This window comes from Gekko japonicus, unplaced genomic scaffold, assembly GCF_001447785.1.
Source record: "Gekko japonicus isolate JY-2015 unplaced genomic scaffold, Gekko_japonicus_V1.1 scaffold868, whole genome shotgun sequence".
NCBI classification, from domain to species: Eukaryota; Metazoa; Chordata; class Lepidosauria; order Squamata; family Gekkonidae; genus Gekko; species Gekko japonicus.
The window spans coordinates 287,678-312,640 of record NW_015175381.1 but is presented as its reverse complement, the minus strand read 5'-3'; the positions used below and the strand labels follow the sequence as shown (position 1 = coordinate 312,640).

Sequence of the window (24,963 nt, the reverse complement as noted above, 5' to 3'; positions counted from 1 at the left end):
AGAGAGCACCAGACATACACCCCTTCTCTCCCTCATCCCCACTGACAGTGCCATTGGAGGATTTGAGTCTATTTCACTCATGAGCTAATCACAGCACCTTGCTACTGAAATACCAATTAATTGGATGGTTCAGTACCCAGTTGCTGCTTCAAAACTTCTAACCAAATACCAAATGGAGTGTTTTCCCAACAGATGCTGTGTAATTCGGAGAGGGTCCAGTACTGTTCTTAGGGCCATTCCCTTTACCTTAACAGCAATCTGGCATATTCTACAAATTATACTTACCTCATAAGCATTTCAGCCAGACTCTTTGCATCTAGAAGAAAAGAGGGGAAATATTACCACCACATAAACAGCTCAAAAATACAAATGTTTGTCAACTAAACCAAACCATTTTTAAAGATATTTACTAATTATTTTTTCCTGAGATCAGCAAAAATGGCTTTATGTTAACATTAAAAAGGTAAAGGTTTCCCTTTGCTCAAAAGCTAGTTAAATCCGACTCTAGGAGGCGGTGCTCATCTCTGTTTCCAAGCCGAAGAGCCAGTGCTCTCTGAAGATGTTTCCATGGTCATGCCACGGTGACTATAGGGAATCTTCATGTTTAGAGGCAGTAAACCTCTGAATCCCAGAGCCAGGAGGTAACATCAGGGGAAGGCCTCAGCTTCTGTGCCCTACTTGTTGGCCGGCCAGAGGAACTGGTTGGGTTAGAGTACAGGAGGGAAAAGTATTAGTTGTCATCACATTAAAAAAACCAACAAAAACCCTGGACTTACTTTTATCTGATGCACTATGTAAAGAGTCCAGTTGAAGCCAGATTGATCAGAAAGATGATCCTAACAAGTCTTCTCATTAGGTCTTTCACATACAAACTGCATTAATTTTAAGCAGGAAGTCCAGAAAAAATAAGGGATGAGCACAATGAAGGATTATAAAAGCCCTCCCTTGAGACTGATGTTTAAGACCATCTTGCAGAAGCAGCTCATGAAGCTGTTAGTTCTCCTTCTCTGCTTCCATTTCTTAAAGACAGAAAACTAATGAACCCTCCAGCCAGCAGGGAAGGAAGATTGCTAACGTGCTCATGATACCTTAGCATACTGATCAACCTAGAAACTGGACATCTTACAAGCAGCTGCTTATTCAAGCTTCTATACAGATAGCAGTAATTTCATTAAGGCGGCTCACCTCCTGTAACAGATTCTGCTGTTTGTCCTACGGACACTGAAGTAGCAAAAAATTAGCAATCCAATCACCATTCCTGTGCTAACTCCTAGTGATTGATGTAGCATTTAAGCACAGACATAAGAAACAATTAATGTGTTATCACTGAAGCTATTATTTCCTCATTTTAAAATTTGTGTACTGGAAAATTACACTTGGAATGAGCTATGAAGCAACATTATTTTGTGTGTGTGTGTGTGTGGTCACAAAAACTTGTAGCAAATTCATATCAGACACAGAGTGTTTGGTAAACAATATCTATGAAGTTTCAAGACTGTTCACGCTGACAATTATTTGTACAGATAAATTACAAGATGAAGGGTATGGAAATGATGCAGATAATTTTTAACACTTGCTGACATTTACATGCTAGAATTATCCATGAACTAGCAGACTATATAGTCATAGGGCAATGGTTCCTGTTAAATATCCTTCAGCTGTTGTTCTGGATATACTTTTGCTCCACCATCTCTTTCGCCCCAATGCTACCTAAGAGCCTCTTGCTCTCTCATATGATGCTGTCCTTTATGCGCAAGCACAGGTAACCTCAAACCCCAATGCACCAGTGCAGTCATACCAGTAGGGAAAAAATTACACTAGAAGAGCACCACTCTTACACCTGCTAAAGGATAGTGCTAGTATAGTTGTTGCACTGATGGTGCTGATACTATAAAGAGGACAAGAGGGGTGAAGTTGCTCCCTTAAGGATTGGTCCTCCTTGGTGATCATTTAATGTTATGGCTGCAAAAGAGGATGTATGTTTAACACTCCCCATGGAGTGAACAGAGAGCCCCAGACATACACCCCTTCTCTCCCTCATCCCCATTCACAGTGCCATTGGAGGATATGCGTCTATTCACTCATGAGCTAATCACAGCACCTTGCTACTGAAATACCAATTAATTGGATGGTTCAGTACCCAGTTGCTGCTTCAAAACTTCTAACCAAATACCAAATGGAGTGTTTTCCCAACAGATGCTGTGTAATTCGGAGAGGGTCCAGTACTGTTCTTAGGGCCATTCCCTTTACCTTAACAGCAATCTGGCATATTCTACAAATTATACTTACCTCATAAGCATTTCAGCCAGACTCTTTGCATCTAGAAGAAAAGAAGGGAAATATTACCACCACAAAAACAGCTCAAAAATACAAATGTTTGTCAACTAAACCAAACCATTTTTAAAGATATTTACTAATTATTTTTTCCTGAGATCAGCAAAAATGGCTTTATGTTAACATTAAAAAGGTAAAGGTTTCCCTTTGCTCAAAAGCTAGTTAAATCCGACTCTAGGAGGCGGTGCTCATCTAGGAGGTCAAAGCCCAATTCAGCTTCTTCCGAAGCTGGATTACGCCAACCTCACACTCCCTCTAGGGCGCTGCTGCCTGCTTGTCCCCCCCCCCTCCAGCAGGGCTCTTCTTATGTTCTTAACTCTTTGGCTGAAAACTGGAATTCTACTCTTTTCTGAGGAACTGTATAGCCTTCTATAGAAAAGAGGGAATGCTCTCCAGGAGTTTTACCAACACATGGATGGTGATTACTTTTTCACAGCCTAAATTCACTTAACAATAATGGGGATCTACTGTTTTGTTTTTCAACCCCCCCACCCGGCACATAGAATCCTAAGTGCCCCTAAAATAGCTGTTTAGATCCCAGCCTATATTATTTTTCTTTATTTACTTGTGCAAATGTGATTTTTTTTTAAAGAAGAAGGGCTGATGTTGGATCACTACTTGAGAAGTAGGAGTATTACAGTGAGAAAAGTGCCTCTATTGCTTTTTTAAAAAATACCACCTGTAAATCATAGATGTCAAACAAGTCTGGACCATACTTTCAGGAGGGTAGCTGTGTTGATCTGGAGTAGAAGTCCAGTAGCACTGCAGAGATAGTATCTGATGAAGGAAGCTTTGGCTCTCAAAAGGTTATGTTCCCAAAATCTTGTTGGTGTTTGAGGTTTCTAAGGTGCTACTGGACCCAAATCTAACTTGGTGCTGCCAATGTTTTTATGGTCCTTGTTGTTCTGAACCTTGTTGGGTATCGAAAGAGGCTACTAATGCTAGATAGCAACAGCAAGGTGCACCTATAAATGTCTAGTGTGCAAAAGGGCAATAAGGACTGATAACCAACATAACATTTGTGAGAGCAAATGCCAAGAGAAATTGTGAAAAGTAAGTAATAATGCTACTTGTACACAATCTGCAAACAATCTCATGGCGACACAGAAACAGGCCTGTGAAACTGAGTGGAACAAATCTTATAAGGAAACATATTCTAGTTTCAGTCTTTTAAAAAGTGGTTTTATAAGTGAACATGCCTTTATCAATCTGCTAATTTGTTAGGTTATTTGTAAAATCTTAGAAGCTTTTTGATGCACGTGTACAATTCTAACTTTGTGAGGGTTCAATAACGACACAACACACAGAAATTTCTTGAAGCTGATCAGGCTGAGAGCAGTGTTTTATTTAGAGGAAAAAAGCAAGCTTACACTTTAACAGTGAAATCATTACTCTTAGAAGCTTCTAACTAGGATCACACTGTGTTCTTCTCACAGCCCATGTTATCTTTGATTGTTGGTGAAGGCACTCAATCTCGAACGACGTGCTGGCCAATTTCGATGAGTCCCTCCCGGTGGTCCTGGCATGCGATGCCTCTCCCTATGGGGTCGGCGCCATGCTGGGGCACGTCCTCCCCGATGGCCGCGAGGTGCCCGTGGCCTACTACTCGCGGACATTAATGGCCGCAGAGCGCAACTATGCGCAAATAGACAGGGAAGGGCTGGCAATCGTGGCGGGGGTAAAAAAATTTCATAACTTTGTGTACGGCCGCCCCTTCGTGATTGCCACGGATCACAAGCCCCTGCTGGGCCTTCTGGCATCCGACAAGCGGACGCCCCAGGTGATGTCTCCGTGGGTGCTCCGGTGGTCTCTCTTCCTGGCCGGCTATCAGTACCGGTTGGAGCACCGGCCAGGCAAGGCTATGGGCCATGCCGACATGCTGAGCCGGCTTCCACTGCCTGGGACAGAGGCAGACCCCACCCCGGCGCTCGGCGTCCTGAGCATTGAGGACCTTCCGGAGGCCCCCCTGCACGCGCCGACGTCGCAGCCAAGTCGTCCCGCGACCCTCTCATTGCCCATGTTTTGGGCTGGGTGATAAGGGGTTGACCTGCATTGTCCCCGGGAGCCGAGTTCGCACCCTTCAGCACCCAGAAAGATGAGCTGTCAGCGCTGAAGGGGTGCCTCCGATGGGGGGACCGGGTTGTGGTCCCAAGCACCCTGAGACAGCGCATCCTGGAAGCCCTCCACGAGGCACACCCAGGCATCGTTCGAATGAAGGCCCTGGCGCGAAGCTATGTTTGGTGGCTGGGAATAGATGCGGAGATCGAGTCCTGGTTCTGGAGGTGTCAACCCTGCCAGGAGGTCTGGCCCAATCCGCCGAGGGCACCAACGCAGGCATGGGAGTCCACGCGCAAGCCCTGGTCCCGGCTGCATGTGGATTTCGCGGGGCCATTCCAGGGGCTACAGTTCCTGGTGATGCCTACTACAGTTCCTGGTGGACGCCTACTCCAAGTGGTTGGAGATCAGCCCCGTCTCGACCACCTGAACAAGGCGGTGATCCGCTCCCTCCACCGGATCTTTGCTACGCACGGCCTGCCGGACACCATTGTCTCGGACAACGGGGCTGCCTTCACGTCGGGGGAATTCCAAGAGTTCCTCCAGAAAAACCTGATTCGGCACATCCGCTCGGCGCCTTTCCACCCCGCAACCAACGGACAGGCTGAGCGAATGGTGCGGACGGCCAAGGAAGCCCTAAGCTGGATCACCGAAGGGGATTGGGAATTCCGCTTGGCTCGCTTCCTCTTTACCCAACGGACGACCCCCAATCCCGTCACAGGTCACAGCCCCGCGGAGCTTCTGATGGGCCGCCGAATGACAACATTGTTGGACCGCCTGCACCCAGACCGGGCACCGAAGGCCAGGAGGGCGGTAGAGCAGCGGGAAGCCCCAAGGGGATTCTTCCCGGGGGACCCCATCTTCTTTTGGAACTACAGAACCGGGCCTGCCTGGATCGAGGGCCGAGTCACCAAAGTAAAGGGCCCGCTCTCATACGAGGTGACGACAGACGACGGCCGGCTGCTGCAAAAAGATATAGACCAGCTTCGATGAAGACAAACCTCGGAGGAGGCAGACCCGTCCCCGCCAACTCCCACGGACGACGGGAGCCGATAGGAGACTTCCCCGCCTGATCCCAGTAGCACCGCAGAGGACCCGGGTGACGAGGGAAGAACGATTCCAGTGGCAGCCGAGCCACCAACGCAGCTGCTAGTACCGCAGCAGAAGGGCCCCACAGGACAACCGGGCCCAGGGGAAAGCGTCCCCACACCGGCCCCCGCGCGTTCTACCAGGGAATGCAACCCCCCCGGCCTACTTGAAGGACTATGTCACCCAGGTAGAGTTTGAACTATGGGGGGAGGGGTGTTATGTATGCAGGCCGCCACGAGGGGCCCGCAGGAAAGAGAGGAGCTGGGCTCCACAGGACAATAGGGACCTCGGATCCTAGTTCCCCCCCCCAGCCGTCCAATAGGCTTCTTGGCGGGAAATTCAAACCCTCCAATGGAGTGGGAGGCACTGGGCCGGGAGTGTATATAGTTGGCCTTGCAGGGCCGTTGTTTCAGTCTTGTGTTAAGTACCAATAAACGTGTGCAACTGCATGTCGTCATCCGAGTCCTCCATGCGGCGAACCCAGTACTTTTCACATTCTATGATGAATATGGAAATGTTATGTTTTCACACTAAAAGATATGTAAGTACCAAAGGGCTTTTTGTCCTTAAGAAGCTTGTATTGTAAATAACCTGGTTTTGTTTGAGAACTCTGGTCTCTCTCTCTATGGATTCGGTCACTCCCTTCCCAGTCTCCACCAATGCTCCCTCTAAGCTGCGGAGTCTTGTGAGCAAAAATTCTACTTTGTGAGCGACTGGCGTTAAAGTTGAGAGGGACATGGCTACTGAGTAAACTATATTGCTCTGGAGCCCTCCTTCCTGAGCGAAGGCAAAAATGTGTGGGCTGCAGGCTAAAAAATTGTGAGCTGGCTCACACCAACTCAGCTTAGAGGGAACACTGGTCTCCACCCAACATAGACTAGAACTAAAGGGGAACGGAAGGGTCCCAGGGAAACAGTCTGGGGGTCCCAGAATCCCACAACGCTCATCTCTCCTACCTGGACTGGAGGAGCGGCAGCCATTTCCGGACCTCTGAAAAGATGACGGCTCAACAGCATCTCTTCACTGCCTGTTCCTGAGACAAAAAAGGAAGGGAGGACGTTGGCTTGCTTGGTCCCTGCTTCACACGGCCCCTTCCCAGGGCTGTGAAACCTCGCCGTGTGTACAGGCAACACATCTTTAAACACTTTTTACTGAATTCTGGGAGAGGCTGAAGAGAAGCACTTGGTACCCATGATCTTTCAGGTTTATAAACGCAGCCGACATTGTTCACATTTCTGTTCAGGAGACGGGATAGTTGTGCGAAGGTTTGTCTACCCTCCCCCCCCCCCCCCCCCGGAAGTGCTCAGTGAGTAGATTATAGTGGGCCAAGGATGGTTCCAAGGTGTTGCTAGGGCCAGAATCCCGCGACAACCTTGAAAAGTTCTGCTAGGTGGCAAAGAGAAGATTGAATAAAGGCAGTGAGATATTGTTTCTTTGCCACCCTCACTGCCTCAAAATATACCCAAAATATACCACATACCAGGTTTCTGTTGCATTCACTGGGAGTTTTCCTCCAACTGCACTCCAGCTGTCTCCTAACTTGTTTCATTGCTCTCAGCTCAAGAGTATACCATGGAGCTGTATGAGCTGTACAACAGAGAGGATGCTTAGGAGCGATTGTGTCAACCACCCGGGTCATTTCCGTATTTCACAGAGCAAACAGGGCTTTGACAGGAGAGCCAGCCATGTCATGCAAAACCTCTGGAAACCATCTGGATCCATTAACCTCTGGGGGCGGATTATCTTAATGGTTCCCCCACCCTTGCAGAGGGGAAAAGTTGCCGTAAGTCTAAATCTCAACAGGCGGTGATCTGACCCTGACAAAGGGACTAAATCAAAGTTCCAGACACTCAGAGCACCATCCTCATATCCAGCTGAAAAGATCAAGTCCAGAGTATGCCCTGCCACACATGTTGGGCCAATGAAATCCTGAGCCATCCTGGATTGGGTACCCTTAGCATGAACATTGAAATTAGGTTCAGGAGTGTGTAGAACAGTCCTCCTACAAGCTAGAGACATCAAACTCACAGTGGACCCCCCCAGGATGCCCCTCTACCTGCCCTCCAAATTTGGTAAATATTGGCTTTGGGGGTGGAGTAGCAGCCTCCCAAAGTAGGTGCCCCCAGGAAAGTGCTCTCTGGGAAAATCACAGCTGCAGGTCCAGGAGTCTACAGAATGGACCCCCTGCAAGCCAGAGGCATCAAACTTGCAGCAGATAGAGCAGACTGGAAGCTCTCTTATTGGTGGCCAGTGCTGCCTGTCAGGCTTTGGAGAGCCACTACTGGTGTTTCCAGGGCTGCACCATCCCCCATGTTACTTTGACAATCGTAATTGATCTGTGCCACCGTGTCTGCTATGGACATGCACCACTACAAACCACCCGATCCTCTGAAAACCACATGGAGTGTCGTGGGAGGTTCAGCTCACAAACCTTGGCTCATGAACCACAAACTAGGCAATTTTCATCACAAATGTAGGCTCATGAGCCAGTTCGTGCCCATCCCTACTAGGTACTACTGTGAACTTCACCCCATACATGTTCATCAAACTAACCATATTTGAGGCTGTCAATCAGATGCAAGTCATTGACCCAGTCTATTCAGTTAATACCAAACAGCCAAAAACACTTGCTGAACTGGTTTGCATTGGGTTATGATAAAACTGCATGCACAAAGATGCTGCTAATTTAAATTGATCAGTGGCCATTAGCATCATGGAGGGAGGTGCATTTGAAGCCCCTCTAGATGCAGAGCTCTCGCCCCCAGTTGCTGTGTTTGGGAAAGTCTGAACCACGGTAAACTCATCCAAGGGTTTGGGGAAAGCTGAAAATAGGCAAACCCATCCAAGGGTTTAGATCTATAACTTTGCTGTATTTCAACCTTCCCCAAACACAACGTGTGAGGGGAGACAAATTAGATGCCCTCTCCTACAGAGCACAAATTACTGGACCCAGGTATGAAAATCCAACTGTACTCACCATGATTAGAAAGGAATATAGTGAAGCAGCCTGTTGAAGCCCAATGAAAGTGACAACCTATCAAACCGATCATTGAAAAAAAAGGTCCCTGTTCACGATCAGTGGACAGGATGAGAGCTGAACCAGCAGCTGTTCAAGCATCCCTAATCTCTACTTAAAATTTATGTTTTTCTTTGGCCAGTCAAGACAGCAGTACCAAAATAATACATGGAGATTGCGTGTGCCAGCAGTTTTTGGCACACATGAAGATAAATGCCCAGCAAAATTATTAGCCATGACATATTTAGACCAGGAGATCAAAACTGATTGCCAACTCCAATAACAACATATTCAAAACATTAGAACAACCAAGAGTTTAGTCTTGGTAGAATATTAAATTTGACTATAAAATGAGAGTCTTGCACAATTATAAGGCTGAACATCACTACACAAGGGAAATGAAAAATGGGAACCCCAGCTGTTACCCCTCATTCGCTTTTGTTAAAATCTTGTCAGCTTTAATTCTTAACCTTTTTTGATTGACTCTTGGGAAATCAGCAACCATTCTGCAGCTTTCAGTTACTCGGCTGGATTTAAAAATACAATTTAGTTTTGGAACATCGGTTTGGTTTAAAGTGAACTTAATTTGGGTGCAAGGAAAACACTGTTTCTACTAGAGTTGGCACCTATGTGACCTCACAAAAAGATGTCAGGAGGTTCTTTATCCTTCCCTAGACAGCAGCAAAAACAGGGTGGAAAGCAAAAGGAAGCAGAAGCTGAAATATATCATCCACAAAGCTAGCCAATTTTTTTTAGGTAGGGTAAAACAAACAAAATACACCTCCACATTTTACAGTATTTATTTTTGCAAGAAAATAATACTTATCAGTTTCTAAAATTCTAAAAAAAAGGTGTGCATCAATTTCCCTCTTTGAAAACATAAAGGGTGCTCCTATGAACATCTACTTCAGAAATGTGGCCAGTTCTCTCAACAAGTAAGGCCATATAAGAGGAGGGCAGGAAGCTGTTCCTGTTGGCAGCTCACACAATAATACATTTAAATTATGGGTGGAAAGGTATTTTTTTTAATAGTTAGGGTAGTTCAGGATTTTTTTTAATAGTTAGGGTAGTTCAGCAGTGGAATTGACAGCCTAGGGAGGTTGTGAGCTCCCTCCATTGGCTGTCTTCAAGTAGAAGCTGGACAAACACTTGTTACGGATGCTTTAGGCTGAACCTGCATTGAGCAGGGGGGTGGACTAGATTTATTTATGTATCGCGACCAGGATGCAGACTCCCCCCCCCCCGCACTATTTGAACAAGATGATTGGGGGGAGGGCTTTGGGCTCTAGGGGAGGAGTGGATTCAGTAATGTGGCCAGTTCTCTCAACAAGTAAGGCCATATAAGAGGAGGGCAGGAAGCTGTTCCTGTTGGCAGCAGAGGGCAGGGCTCACACAATAATACATTTAATATTATGAGTGGAAAGGTATTGGCTGGATACTAGGATTTTTTTTAATAGTTAGGGTAGTTCAGCAGTGGAATTGACGGCCTAGGGAGGTGGTGAGCTCCCTCCATTGGCTGTCTTCAAGTAGAAGCTGGACAAACACTTGTTACGGATGCTTTAGGCTGAACCTGCATTGAGCAGGGGGGGTGGACTAGATTTATTTATGTATCGCGACTGGGATGCAGCCCCCCCCCCCCCGCACTATTTGAACAAGATGATGGGGGGGGGGCTTTGGGCTCTAGGGGAGGAGTGGATCTTACAGCTGGTGAGGACTTGGGGATTGGAGCACCCCCAGTGGTTGGCTCCAAGGCTCCCTCTAAGCTGCGGAGTCCTGTGAGCAAAAATTCTACTTGGTGAGCGACTGGCATCAAAGCTGTGAGCCAGCAATTTAGCGACTGCATCAATTCGTTTGCTCGGGAGCCATCCTCCCTGTGCTGAGACAGAAATGTGTGAGCTGGAGGCTAAAAAACTGTGAGCTGGCTCACAGTAACTCAGCTTAGAGGGAACACTGGTTGGCTCCCAGATAACAACTATCAGAGAAGGACGTTGGGGTTTTTCCTCCCCCTCCCCGCAGCAGAGGATCCAGCAGCAGATGCTAATGGGCCACCAGCAACTCCAGGATCAGCTGAACGAAGGGAGAGGGCCGAATGTAGCTTAGCCGGTTAACGGAAGATTTTAAGGGGGCTGTTTCGTTGGTTTTAGTGGCTAGGATACCGACCTACTAATGGTTGTTAAATTAATTGTTTACTTGATGTTAGTGATTGCTCGGTTGATAAATGATTAGAATTTATTGTTGTGAGATTGTGAGTTTAGTGCAATCGGTAGATTTTTATTTTATAACAGGGTTGGTAGTTAATGTAATAGGTTTAAACAGCACCAGGAGTGTTTGCTGTGTTTGCATCCATACCAGTGGAACAGCTCACTGGCTAGCCCGCTGATTGGTCTGAGGCTGCTGCGAAGACCGGTTGGTGCTGCAATGCCTGGCCAACCGGTTGGTGTTGCAATTCCTGGCCAACAGATTCTGGTGCTCCTGAGGAGGGGGAAGTATAGCGGTGGGTCCAGGCGGAATGCTAAGGAAAGGACGCTGAGAAATAGTGCGGCTCAGCGCCCTTCCAGCCTGTGACTCATCCCAAAGGTACTGGACAGTGGGGCCAGGATTGGTAACCCTCCTCTGACACTGGGGTTGTGCAATGCCAAGTCCATCAATAATAAGACCACAGTCCTTTGGGACTACCTTTTAGAACAAAAGGCGGACCTGGCTTGCGTGACTGAGACCTGGGTGTGGGACGGGGAGACCATAGCTCTCTCTCAACTTGCCCCACCCAGGTTCTTGGTCCTACACCAATCATGGAGTAGTGGGCGGGGGGGAGGAGTGGCTATTTTCACTCGGGAAGCTTACTCCCTCAGGGCGCTCCCACCGCTGGAGATCGCGGGCATTGAGTGTGTTGGCCTGGTGCTGGAGGCCGTGGAGAGTTTAGCAATCTGGCTGATGTACCGACTGCCTAATGCACCGGCCATAAGCTTGCCATCCCTGATGGAGGCCGTATCAACCTGGGTGCTGGAGCACCCTAGACTTCTGGTCCTGGGTGATTTCAATGTCCATGCCGATGACGCGGCCTCCAGTCAGGCAGCGGACCTAGTATCGTCCATGGCGGCACTGGGACTCTCCCAATTTGTATCGATCCCCACACACTGGGCCAGGCACACGCTCAATTTGATTTTTCTGGCTGGAGTAACAGTGGATCAGATTACTGCATTAGCAGTACCATGATCAGACCACTTTGCCCTGAAGGCCCATTTAATGTGCCACCCCAACACGATCTAGGTGGCGAGCAGATTTTAGCTCACCCGCGAAGCCAAATGGACCTGGAACGGCTTCAAATGGCTTTGCGGGATCCAAGGCTCCCCTGGCGGTTTGTTGGATGTGGAGGACTGGCATAACCGGTTCTCCACAGCCATCGATGAGATCACTCCCCGGTGCCCTCTGCGTGCTCGCTCTAAGCTGGCTCCCTGTTATACCCAGGAGCTGCAGCTGATGAAACGAGAACTAAGACGGCTAGAGAGACGGTGGCGTCGAACTCACGATGAAGCAACAAGAGCATCTTTTAAGACGTTTATGAGATCCTATGAGATGGCAACCAAGGCTGCTAAGAAGGAATTCTATGTGGCTACAATTGCGTCCACAAGCTCAAGCCCAGCCCAATTGTTTAGAACAATTTGGTCATTAACAGTGCTGCCACAGGGCAGACAAAGTGCTAGGGAATTGGATATCGGCTGTGAGGCATTTGCCATGAGAGGGAAGGCTGAAGCCCTTTCATGGCCATGCAGTCCTTGGGAACAAGAGTTCCTGGATGTTACATGTACTGCAACTCCCCAACCCAGGTAACACAAAATTTAATTGAACTCCTAGCTTCAAATTAATGCATTTTCATATAGAGTCATATATTTCCAAATCATCCTAATCACTCTCCAAACTCAACTTGGGCAGATTTTGTGGGAATTTCTTAGAGGATTGTCTTCCACAAATCAAATGCAAAGACTGGCATAGACTTTCTGAAATAAAATCAAATGAAATACCCATTTTGGCCAAAAAGCAAACACTCACACACCCTCAGAACCAGTCCTATATTTTAATGATTCGTTGGTAATCTTATAAGTATTTTTTTCAGGATTCCTGCTCTCTTATCTATTTGTCCACTCTTATGTCCACCATTTCCCAGCCTCTCCAAATCACTGTTCCAACTTTTAATAAGATTCCTTCTCAGATTTATGGTTCTGACTTTTTGAACTAAATATATACTATATATACAGTCCAATACCTTGTGCCTAGGCATACAATTCCAAAATAAAGTCCAACAGTTTAACTCCCACATTACCTGATAGAAGGCACAGCTGTATAATACACCCAGATTTGCTCGGAGATTGCTCAGAGATATGGGCTAGGGTGTCATCAATATGCAGATGACACCCAGCTCTATCTGATGTTGGGTGGCCAATCAGACTCCAGCCCAGAAGATCTTAACCGGGCGTTACAAGCCGTGGCTGGTTGGCTTAGACTGAGCCAGCTGAAACTAAATCCGGCGAAGACAGAGGTCCTGTGTCTGGGTTGGGGTGGTTTGGGGATGGGGCTTCCTCTCCCGGCCTTCAATGGGGCACCTCTGGTGCTAGTGCCAGAGGTTAGAAGTTTGGGAGTGCACCTGGATTCCTCCTTAACTATGGAGGCCCGGGTAGCAGCCGCTGCCAGGTCGACTGTTTATCATCTTTGGCTGATTCGGCAGTTGGTCCCCTTCCTCGACCGCGATGACCTGGCTACAGCGATACATGCAACGGTCACCTCTAGATTAGACTACTGTAACACTCTCTACATGGGGCTGCCTTTGTCTCAAGTTCGGAAGCTACAGTTAGTGCCGAATGCTGCAGCCAGGCTTTTGATGGGCCTCCCTAGATGGGAGCACATCCGGCCTGTGCTGAAAGCACTGCACTGGCTGCCAATAGCTTTCCGAATTCACTTCAAGGTGCTGGTGCTTACCTTTAAAGCCCTATATGGCCAGGGTCCGACGTACCTGAGGTACCGCCTTTCCCCATATATACCCCAGAGAGCACTACGGTCGGGGGCTCAACATTGCTTAGGGATCCCAGGCCCCAGGGAGGCCAGGCTTGCGGCAACCAGGGCCAAGACCTTTTCAGTGGCGGCTCCTACCTGGTGGAACGAGCTCCCAGTGGAATGAGCTCCTGGAGGAGATCAGGGCCCTGCGGGACCTTTCACAGTTCTGTAGGGCCTGCAAGATGGAGCTCTTCCACCAGGCTTTTAATTAGAAGCCGCCACTACCACCACCACCACCAACTATTCTGTGGCAACAATGGGGTAACGGGATGGCCCAGTATACAGATCTCGCAACAGTACTGAGATGAGTTGATGCCATTGATGTGGGCTTTTGGATATATTTACAGGTCAGGTCACCATCTTGATTTGACTAAATTGATAACATCTTTGAGCACTTTATTATTGTTAATAATGGTTGTTTTTATGTGTGATTTTATTGTTTTATTGGCACATACTGCCCTTATTTGTAAGCCGCCCTGAGCCCGTCCGCGGGGAGGGAGGGATATAAGTGTAATGATAAATAAATAAATAAATAAATAAATAAATGTATTTGTTTATTTTGAGATTTTTATTCCACCCTCTCCAAAGCGTGCTCTGGGCAGATCACAAGAAACTGAGTCCAAAACTCATTACATAAAATCACATTAAAAAAATTAAACCAATAAAAGTCACACAGGTAGCGACAATTTCATATATATCTGTTAATATATATCTGTTAGAGCCACAAGATGGTTTAGAACTAAAGCAGATTTGGAACTAAAGATGGCCTGTATGGCCCCTTCCAACTCTATGATTCTATGAATCCAAGCTTTGAACCGACTCTATTCCATGAGATATGCACCAATAATTTTAAATCAAAAGGTTCCATATGCACCAATAATTTTAAACCAAAAGACTTTCAGAAATTCTCCTATCATATGTGCTTTCCAGAAAATGGCATTGCTTTGTACAGGTCTGTAATACGACAATATCATGTTAACTAGGCAAAGTGAATTCTTGCAGGAACTCCCATTGGAAAGATGAAGGATTACTGTAAAACACAGCAATAGCTATGATTTTTTCTAATTTTTCCACATGTACTTCTGAGGACAGTTATAGCATTACAGGAATGGTCCGGCCATTGCTCAAAAAACCTCTTTCCTTAGCATTCTCATTGGGTGAGGCAGAGGCAATATTGTGCTAACTTCTTTCAACAGTGTTATTTATTTATTAAATTCAAATTTTGGACTGCCCTCCCCCATAGTAGGGCTCAGGCTGGTATACAACAAAAATCATTACATAGTCTGTCACAGTAAATGTTCCATACTACATGATCTTCACAACAGTACTGTTACCACAGCGGTATCAAATGCACCATGGGGAGCTTCAGGCATACTGCTCCTGTACAATAATGGCTCTTCACACAAGCCACACATTCCTTCTGCTAAGATGGTTTTTATATATGCAAACAAATATTTGTTATCCACTCTTACCTCTGAGTCTCTTCAGTCTTTGTTCCCTCCTCCTCCTTCTCACAACCAGTAGAAGCACAAAAAGCAGCAAGACCCCAACCAAGATACAGGAAATGGTCACCAGCATCTTTAGCCCTTCATTGGTTGCCAGACCTTCCTCACTTTGGACAACTGACTTAATGAGTGGAGGGATTGTACCTGGAAACAGTGTCATGACATTAGATGCCTATCAATGAAGAGAAAAGGTTGGTTTTTAAGTGACTACAGTGTACAGAAGCTCACCTGTATGTCCCTAAGAGGTTCATTTACGGTGCCATCCTAAGCAGAATTACACCCTTCCAAGCCCATTGACTTCAATGGATTTAGAAGGGTATCATTTTGCTCAGCATTTCACTGTTAGATAGGGAAGCTTCATAAGTAATACTAAAGTTGAATGGCAGCATTTTAAAGCAGACCTGCCAACTTTAATAAAGTGCAATGTCAAACTATGGATGTTTTATCCCCATGCTCTGGTGTTGCTTTGTATGGTCATTCTTTTACACAACTGGCCATTTTTATTCTGATGCACTCACTTTAAAATCTGACCTTGCCTTTGTTCCTGCCTATTTCATATTCATTTTTTAAAAAAAATGCTATTAGCACATAAACTCAGCCTTCTCAGAACTGAGAACAGAGTTTATAAGATCAGGGCAACACACTTTGCAAGACAGATCCTCTGAAGATGGGTCAAAACAAGCCTTGAAAAACTGGAACTGCTGTACCCAAAGCAGAATATCTTGCAAGGCTCCTGTTCTTTTGCAAGTGAAATGAGTTCTCTGAGATCTAAAGTTCTGCAAGCAGAGCACACAATACCTGGGAAGCCTTTGTCAGGAAGCTAAATACGAATTTACAAGGTTTCTGCCTCACCTTTCTGCCTCACCTACATTTATTTACAGCATTTCTGCCTCACCTACAAAGGCCACCAATACAGCTAACAAATTTTAAAAATATACAGAATAAAACCAGATTTTAAAACCATTAAAACCAACCAAAAATTGTGACATTAGAAATTGCAAACTGAGGATAATGAAGACTCATATTTATGATTTATGTGCACATGATTTATGTATATTTATAAATATCAATAGTATCTCTATAAAAAAGCCAAGTAATGTGCAAGAAAAGTTTAGCTTTAGAGTGTACCAATGTGAATACTTATTAGGGTATGTTCCAGTTTTCTATAGACACTGTTGGGAGTCGGGACTGCTAATGGATCAACTATAGAGCCTAATGAACCTTCTTTGGTCTCTGACTCTTCATCATTGGACACATGCCTCACGATGCAGAAGAGGCAGCTAGTGTGCAAAACCCCTGTCATGAATCTAGCTCTCCTTTGCAGGGCTCTAGTTCTCACATTATTTCTGCTCCAGCAAGACTAGAGTGATAGGAGAAAATGGATGCTGTACCATTGCAGGGAATACTTGTTTTGCCTTTTCTATTAAATGGCCAGGGTACTGCAATTCATGTGTGCTCAAAGATGGGGAGAGGAGTTAGACAACAGCACTAAACTGCACTTAAAAAAATCTTTTATATTTCAGTGTTATCTAGATTATCTTATATTCTAATAGCAACTCATGGCCCCCATCTGCAGACAGCTAAATCCGTGGATTGGGGCCACATGGAGGCTAAACAGATTTTTTAAAAAAATACACAAAGGCATTTAAATCCCTTTCCTTCTTACCTGTGTGGTGGAGCCTGGGAGCCACACAGGGACATTCAGGAGTTGCTCAGGGCCCTGCTACAACAGTGGTGGATGCCAGGAGCTGTTTGGGACCCCGCTACAGTGGCAGTGGACACTAGGAGCCATTTGTGGCCCTTCTGCAGCAGATGCTGGGAGCTGCTCTGGGCTCAGCCTTGGCAGGCACTAGAAGCTGCTCTGCACTTGGAGCAGCTCCAGACAATGCCACTGCTGGACTCTAAGGCTCAGGAATGGAGGGAGAGATGGGATTCCCCCCCCACATGAGTTTCACAGGCCCCCACTTGTAGGGTAGATTATCAAAATGAATTAAAATACCAACTACCAGGGCTTTATTGTCATTGTGCATTCTGAAGTAGAAGGAAGAGCCTAAATTGCCCAGTTCTGGATTTTTAACTCATATGAGTAGCAGTAGATCTGCCTCTACCATGTGAAAATGGAACCTCCACGTACAGAGGCAATATATCTCTGAATACCAGATACCATCAACAAACTACACAGTGGCCATAACATTCATGAATGAGTTGCTCATGTGTATCTTTGGATATCCAACTGTCCAGTGCTGTGTTGTGCAAACACTCAGATGATGGACTAGGCAGACCTTTTATCACGTCTAGTACGGCAACTCTTATGTTCTCAAGCACTCTTGGGAATTAGAATTAATGACACTCCAGTGGTATAGTACAAATCAAGAATGTAGGGGCAGCTGTACTCCCCATAGACCAGAATCAGTCCAGTGACAAAGAGACTGACCTTTTGTGCAAGGTGAGGTTCCATAATAAACTAATGACATCAAGTAGTAATGGCTTCATAGTTATGAAGCATGCAGACTTAGCCATCAATAGGGCACAGATCCAAAAATCAAAAAGAGAGATGTAAAATGAAAATGAGGACTTTCTTTTACACCTCTAACCCCTTTTCTTTTCTTTTCTTTATAAATTAAATTATGCACAAGCATTTTATTATACTTTTTTTTTTTGGGGGGGGGTGTAGAATAGCCAGGATCCAGACAAAAAGATTCAGGGACCTGATTCAGACACCCAAACTGGAATCCATACTACAAATGGCCTCTTTTATTTCTCAGGGTTTCAATAGACAAACTCATAATGGATGGGGCATGTACAAATGCCCCCAGCAAGAAAACACTAAAGAATTTCTGCTTTGCATGGCTACTATGTCAGCTGTTTTATAACAAGGAATACCTTAGAAGAGGGTTTGATCTCAAACAGAACATCAAGTACTGTTGGCACACAAAACTGAGGAACAGGCTATAATGTCTAAAGGAGTGATGTGGCTAGTTACATAACATCAAGGTTATTTATTTAGTATTGCTTGTTCCAGTGCTAAATCAGCAAATGCATGTAAAAACAATGCCTGGCTTAAGCCCAAACCACAGAGAAACAAGCAGGGGACCCACAAGGACTTGCAAGGGGCATCTCATTTTCTTCTCCCTCACTATTTCCTCTTTCCCTTTCCTGAAAGCCCCCATAGCCTCTGCCCTTTTCCTGCTTCCTTCACTTTTTCCCACCCACCAGCCAACGTACCTTTATTGGTCCCTCTGTCTTCAGCTGCCCTTCCCCCTCAACAACCCTGTGTGTTATGTTAGGCTGAATCATGTGACTGGACCAAGATCACCCAGCAAGGTTCCACAGCAGAGAGGGGATTCAAACCTGAGTCACCCAGATGTTAGTCTGAAACTTTTAACCACTATACCACACTGGTTTTTGCGGGAAGCTACTGTTGAGTGGTGTCAAGCGGCTAGTCCTGGTCATGCAAGTTTTGTGGTAGCATGTCACCCAGTAACTGCTGTCATACTTGGTCCCAATGAGTCCTCCAAAGGTCAAAATAGCCCTGGAAAAGGTTCTATCCCCTGTCCTGTTTGCCTTCTACTGACAAATCAGGGCTTAGAGGCTGGCAGTATTTTCGTGGTTGCCTAGCAACCATCACAATGGCCACTCCAGAGGTCATTCATTTCTCAAAGCTGCTTCTATTCTTTGGGCCCCTCATTGGGGTTTTTTGTTTGTTTTGTTGTTAGGTTTTTTTCTGTAAGCCTGGGGCTTTTTCAGGTTCATAGAATGATCTGTCTGGTCTATTTATGCCTCCAATGTCCAGATTCAGATATCTGCAGATTTGGCCAATGTTGAAAAGTAGATATATTGACAAATTTGAAATCCTGCAAACAAGGGTGGATTAACAAGTAAGGCCACTAGGCAAAGTCACAGACTTTTGTCGAAGGCTTTCACAGCCGGAGTTCATCAGTTGTAGATTTTCCGGGCTATATAGCCATGGTCCTGGCATTGCAGTACTTGGCATTTTGCCAGCAGCTGTGACTGGCATCCTCAAAAGTATAACACAGAAAGATGGAGTACTCTCTGTGTCAATGTGAGAAGAAAAATGGTAGGCAGGTAATTTATATCTACTCAGGAAGGTGGGGTAGGGCTGAGTCATTATCATGTTGGCGTTTTCCAGGCCGTCACAGCTGCTGGCAAAATGCCAAGTACTGCAATGCCAGGACCATGGCCATACAGCCTGGAAAATCTACAACTAATGAAGTCCCAGACTGATGGCCTGGAGGGCTGCCCCCTTGCCAGTGCCAGCAAACCACAAGGCGATCCCATGCAAACTGGGTGGGAGCCACTGCCTCCACAGGCTGGTGTCCACTGTGAGGGAAGAGGAGACTGCTGTAGCTGAGAATACAGGTGGGTACAAGCTAGGCAGAAGCCACCTTAGTCACAAGTTAGTTGCCCCCACCCTACACAATATAGGTGGGTGTGAGCTCCATGGAAACTGTGGAGATCTTGTTCCACCCCTCTTCCCCCTGTCAAAGGGACAGGGCTGAGGGCAAGGTGTGGGGCAGAACTCTTTCCAGAGCTGTTTTTGCTTCCCAGTCTGCTGCTGCCTGGAATGGTTAACCTAAAGGAAAAGTTTTGGTATTAACCTTCTCAGTGCTGTAGCTTTCAATTAAAGATGGGAGGTAGGAAGTGATACTCCTTGTGAGATTCTTTTGAGTGTTAAATAAATGCAAAACAAGGATTTACTACAGCACAAGAAGGCTACATTCTCTCATTATGTCTCCCTTTCTTCATTCTTCAAACCACTGGCAAACCCTTCCTTTAATCTTTTGTGTCAGAATGAATATTTACATAGGTGAGAAGGACCCCTAATGTGTGTTTGTAGGCACATACTCCCACTTCTTCTGCTGGTACACTGAGGAGCTTAGTGAATGGGAAAGCATCCTCCTGTGACATTAGAGCAGCCCCTTACACCATAGCAAGTTATAAAACTTCATTGGAAAGCCTGGCCATAGGAGAAGCGTGTCATAAATTTCTACAGACCATTGTGAAATTTTCCGTGTGACAACAGGCAGATGGAACTTCAGATTGTAAATGTCTTTACTATTTTATCATCTAGTTATTACAGCTGCCATATTGCCGCACACAAAATTAAATAGCACTTAGAGGACATTATGTGAAATTAAATTATTTATGATCATACTTCATTAAACACAAATGAAATGAATGCACTTACTCCCATCATAGTTGAGTGTTGCAAATTTGGCCTGTTTCTCTGCACAGCCGGCACTATTACAGACCCTCATCTGTAGCTCATACCAGGTTGCCTCCTGAAGGTCGTACACAATGTATGATTTAGTAAGAGATGTTCGTTGAGCTGTTGTCCATACAGTGGTCCCAAATGGCCTGTATTCCAGGGTAAAGGAGGTGATTGGACAACCGCCATCATTCCAGCCAATGAGATTTAATCTTACTCGAGTGGTGTTTATACTGGCAAAAAGCTCTTGTTCTTTAGAAAACTGTGGTTCTACAAGAAAATATACATATGAGTTTAGAGAATTAGAATAAATAGATGGCATAACATAGTGATGTCCAAACATCTCAGATGAGGGATCTAACTTTAATCCCAATTTGCACCATGGAATATCTTTTAACTGTTCACCCTTCTACATTATTTAAAATAAGCTCTTTCTAAATCAATCCTTTCCTTTTCCTCCCTCTTTTAACCACTTCCCCCTTTACCATGTTGTATTGCTTTTTCCTGAGTGGGGATGATAGAATGGGGGGAAAGGGGATGTGGGGATCGGATAATCCTAGAGATTTTGCATCACCAAATGGCAGCAAGCAATCCAAGAGATGTTCCCCATGAAGTTTTTTTTTGGAGGGGGAGGGGGATGGTACTGAATTCAGTATAAAATCCCAGAGGTGCATCCCAGCATTTTGGGATAGCGGAGGGGACACTGGGGCAAAGTGGTTAGACTATGCATTGCTCCCAGTATCATGAGCAGGCTGTAATACAAGAACTGTGCTCTAGGATCTCTCTGATATTGTTTAAAAGATGCTTATTGAGAACTTCAGATTAATAGTTTATTGTGGTGTAAGCTCTTCTGTGTCAGAAGCCATTTTATCACCTGCATGGAATGTTACCTTCAGTTGGCAGAAATAATATATGGATACAAACAGAAGAAGTGTGGGGTGTGACAGAGACTACAAAATGAAGCCAGAAGGCCCAGAGATCCAAATGATGTATGTTTGTTACATTACCATGCAGAAAACAATCTGAAAACAAAATCCAATCAAAAGAATAAACAATCCAACCAAAATGGGAGTGGACCATCACCAACACGTGAAGAACTGACCAGGCAAGGTGAATAGCTTACATATGCTTCAAAAGAGGAACAACTACATTTTGTAAGGAGCTCAGTCGCACACAGTTGCACTTAAGCATGACAGTGTCAAAACTGCATATGGATTCCAACTGTGCAGTTCCTATTAAAGCAGTCACATGAATACAAATAGTTCACAAATATGTTTCCTATTTTCACTATTTCTTGGCTGTTTCATATTTTATATTTTTAGAGGCTGAGACTGTATTGGAAATCTAACTTGAGACAATGCAATACAGGATGTGTTAAAGCCTATTTCTATTTCTGTAAAGGTCTGTGCTAGTAATGCACTAAATTTTTGGAAGTTGTCACATAGGAGGTGAAGAACTCCTGCCAGAAGGCAAGCCAACCATCGTTTTGTCCTCAACAATTCACAGTGAAATCTCTCTTCTTAGCAAATTACGTAAGATAGGTCAAAATTATCACCACAAGCTGCAGCAGGGACTTATCCCGCCACCACATTTGCTGGCACTGGAGGAAGTGCAGAGGAGAAGACCATGTGGTCAGATGCTGGCTGCATAGTCAGGTGCTGGGAGAGCCCTCCTGCATTCTGGGGGCTGTTGCCACACTGGGATGGGCAATGGGTGGTTCCAGGGGTTTGACTGCCCCTCCCTTCCTCTATTTGAAGGGCTGCTGCTGGAACCTTGATCCCCCATCTTTCTGTGACAGGCAGGTCACTCAATTTCAGGATCTGTCCCCATACTGTGCCAATACTCCTGCAGCACATTCAATGAAGCTGTGGCTTTTGTTTCCCCAAATATCTGTTGGTAGGTCTATCACTTCTTGCCCATACTCCTCTCTGTCCCCTGGGCCAGCAAATTGCGGGTAGAAAACATGGTGGCATGGCTAATCATTACTAAAATGAGATTTGATCTGCAACCTTCAAATCTCATATTTTATTATTACTACTTATTGTTTGTTACAGTTTTTTTAAACTTTACAAATACTTCTCCCCCTTGCAAACTCAACTTTATCAGTCTCCCCTACTCTCCCCTCTAACCCACTAATACCCAAGATTTCATCCACCTCCCTCCTCTAATATAATTCATTTCAATTTGTACTGAAATATAAATAAATAGTGAACATGGGCTTATATAAGCAAACAGACATACATTTGTACCTAATTCAACAATACCAACACTAATGCTAGTGACTACAACAATAACAGAAACAGAAGAGGGGGAGAGCTATTGGAAAGTGTATATTGTGATGATGTGCCAAAGACATTTTTATCCATCTGCAAAGAAGTCTGGGAAGCTCTTCCACATGCTATGAAACTCTGGAGAAGGCCATCTCACAGCCTAACTTTTCATCACCTCACTAAATCAACCACAATGATGCCCTACGTCATAAAAAATTGATATGGTTGCTTATCTATATGTGTATGAGACTACAGTAGCCATTGCTGCTTTTATAACTGGAGAGTGATTTTTAAGTACCTTTCCCAAGTGTTTTGGCTTCTATGATCTCACTGATTCGTCCTGGTCCCACTCCATTTTGAGCAGTCAGTGTGAACTTGTACCAGGTACCACACTTCAAAGTCTCCAAACGGTAGGAACGTTCACTGGGGCTAATGGGAAAACTACCCCACTGTTCACTGTTGTCTTCTGAGTACTGCAGTATATAACCTTCCAAAAAAGCGAAGACAACATTAGACACTGAGTATGTTCAGGAATATGGCAGTCATGAATTTTGTAGAAGATTACAGTGTTGTTGATGTTGTTTTTTGCCATCAAGTTGCAGATGACTTAGAGTGATCCTGTAGGGTTTTCAAGACAAGAGACATTCAGAGGTGGTTTGACACTGCCTGGCTCTGTGTAGTGACCCTGGTATTACTTGGTCATCTTCCATCTAGATACTGACCAAGTTCAACCCTGCTTATCTTCTGAGGTCTGTTGAGATCCAGCTAGCCCGGGCTATCCAGCTAAGGGCATTACTGTGTTAGCAAAGCTGAAAAAAAAAAAAAAAAAAGAATATTATGAAAAACTATATTTTTTCTTAATTCATTTGAACAGATGTGGTGTAATGTTTTGTTTCTCTATTAAATAGAATCAGCATGTAGCTTCAAGTAGGGACGAAAGCTATTTCCACTATCTTTTGAGTCAACAACACTGTTCAAGTGAAAGAACTATCCTTTAAAATGGGCCACCAAAATATTATACCATGTAATAGTTGATTAGATATGTGATACTTCAGAGCAGCATCACATGTGCCTATTCATTTCAGATACATATCCTTCAAAGTAGTTTATGAAAATTAAACAAAAGCCAAAAGCATACATGCAGGCATTAGATTACACTAAAAGTAAACAGAAAATAAATCATCAGGAGCACTTCAAATGAGCAGCACAGACCAGTAAAATATAATACACTAGATGTTAAGGAGAATGAAAAGGTCTCCAGGAGAAAATTAAGTTGATTTAGAGAGAGTACAGTATCCCCCAGTGGGGTCATCACAAAAAAGGTTATGTCCTCATTTGCCATCTGCCTAACCCAAGGAGATAGGGACCCTGGAAACAACCTTAAAACTGTACTTCAAAGAGCTGGGAAGTTTAGACAGAAATAAACACTCCGTCTAATAACGGATGTCAGTATAGCCATTTCCAGAGATAACATTTCTACCATCCAGGTCCTGGTAGAAAGATACCTTCATCCTGATCCAAAATTTCTCATGGGCAAGGAACTTCTGATGTTTGCACAGCATGGACAGCAAGTCCAGTTGGACATTTGTTCATGGACTGTGATCTGTTTCTTTTTTTTTTATTGCAAAGGAGCACGTAGCCTCACACAATCAAAGAGACTTATGAAAAAAGAGTCAATTTGATTCGTCCTTTGTGAATGTTCCTTAAAGTATTACTTCCCAGCCTTCTTATAAAATAACTAGCCAACTTGGTCTTTGTTCAAGATCTACCATAACAATCCTAACCCAGAATAAAACTTTGATGGTCTTAAAGGTGCCACTGGAGTCAAACTGTTTTAATCCTAACTTCAGATTCAAAACCAGTTACTCTTAAATCTGATTCAAATAAGTAAAAATTGTGCTTGTTTTCAGTGCCTTGAAATGTCATGTTTTTAATATCTTGTTTTATTATGTAACAGAGTTCACCAGTTGTTTGTACAATGTGCCTTGAGCATACATTACTGACAAGCCCACAATAAACTTGCAAACTCAGTATACCATCTCTGGTTCATATGGAGCATCATTGTCCAAATGCAGACTATCACCAAGCCACCTAGAAAACCTACCTAGGTAACCACTGGACTGTATGGCCTTCCTTTTTAAATTATATTTTAAATAATGACTTTGTATTTTAATACTGTCTGTAAAAATGCCCATTATATTATTTTATTATTTTTCAGATTTTATTTCGTTGGACATTTACATTTTACTTTGTATTGTTGCTATGGCTTTTTTTTTCCTAATACAATAAAGATTGGCTATAAAGTTAACCTACTTCTGCTTAAGGCTAACAACACTCAGCAGTAGATCACAACACAAAATTTGTAAAACCCTTCTTTGCAAAGACTGTTACCTCGAATAGAGCTGCCACCATTTTCTC

The 24,963-nt window shown here is 44.6% G+C and overlaps 1 protein-coding gene across 1 annotated transcript in view; it reads right to left on the bottom strand.

Annotated features, from left to right (window-relative positions):
- Positions 1–24,963, bottom strand: part of DSCAM (Down syndrome cell adhesion molecule) — a 272,597-nt gene that overhangs the window by 67,183 nt on the left and 180,451 nt on the right. Inside the window, exons 22-26 of the mRNA XM_015425577.1 lie at positions 24,937–24,960; positions 22,844–23,032; positions 20,255–20,545; positions 15,013–15,189; positions 2,290–2,320 (exon numbers count right to left, since the gene is read on the bottom strand). Coding sequence (XP_015281063.1) covers positions 2,290–2,320; positions 15,013–15,189; positions 20,255–20,545; positions 22,844–23,032; positions 24,937–24,960 — 712 coding nt within the window. The remainder of the gene's footprint in view (positions 1–2,289; positions 2,321–15,012; positions 15,190–20,254; positions 20,546–22,843; positions 23,033–24,936; positions 24,961–24,963) is intronic.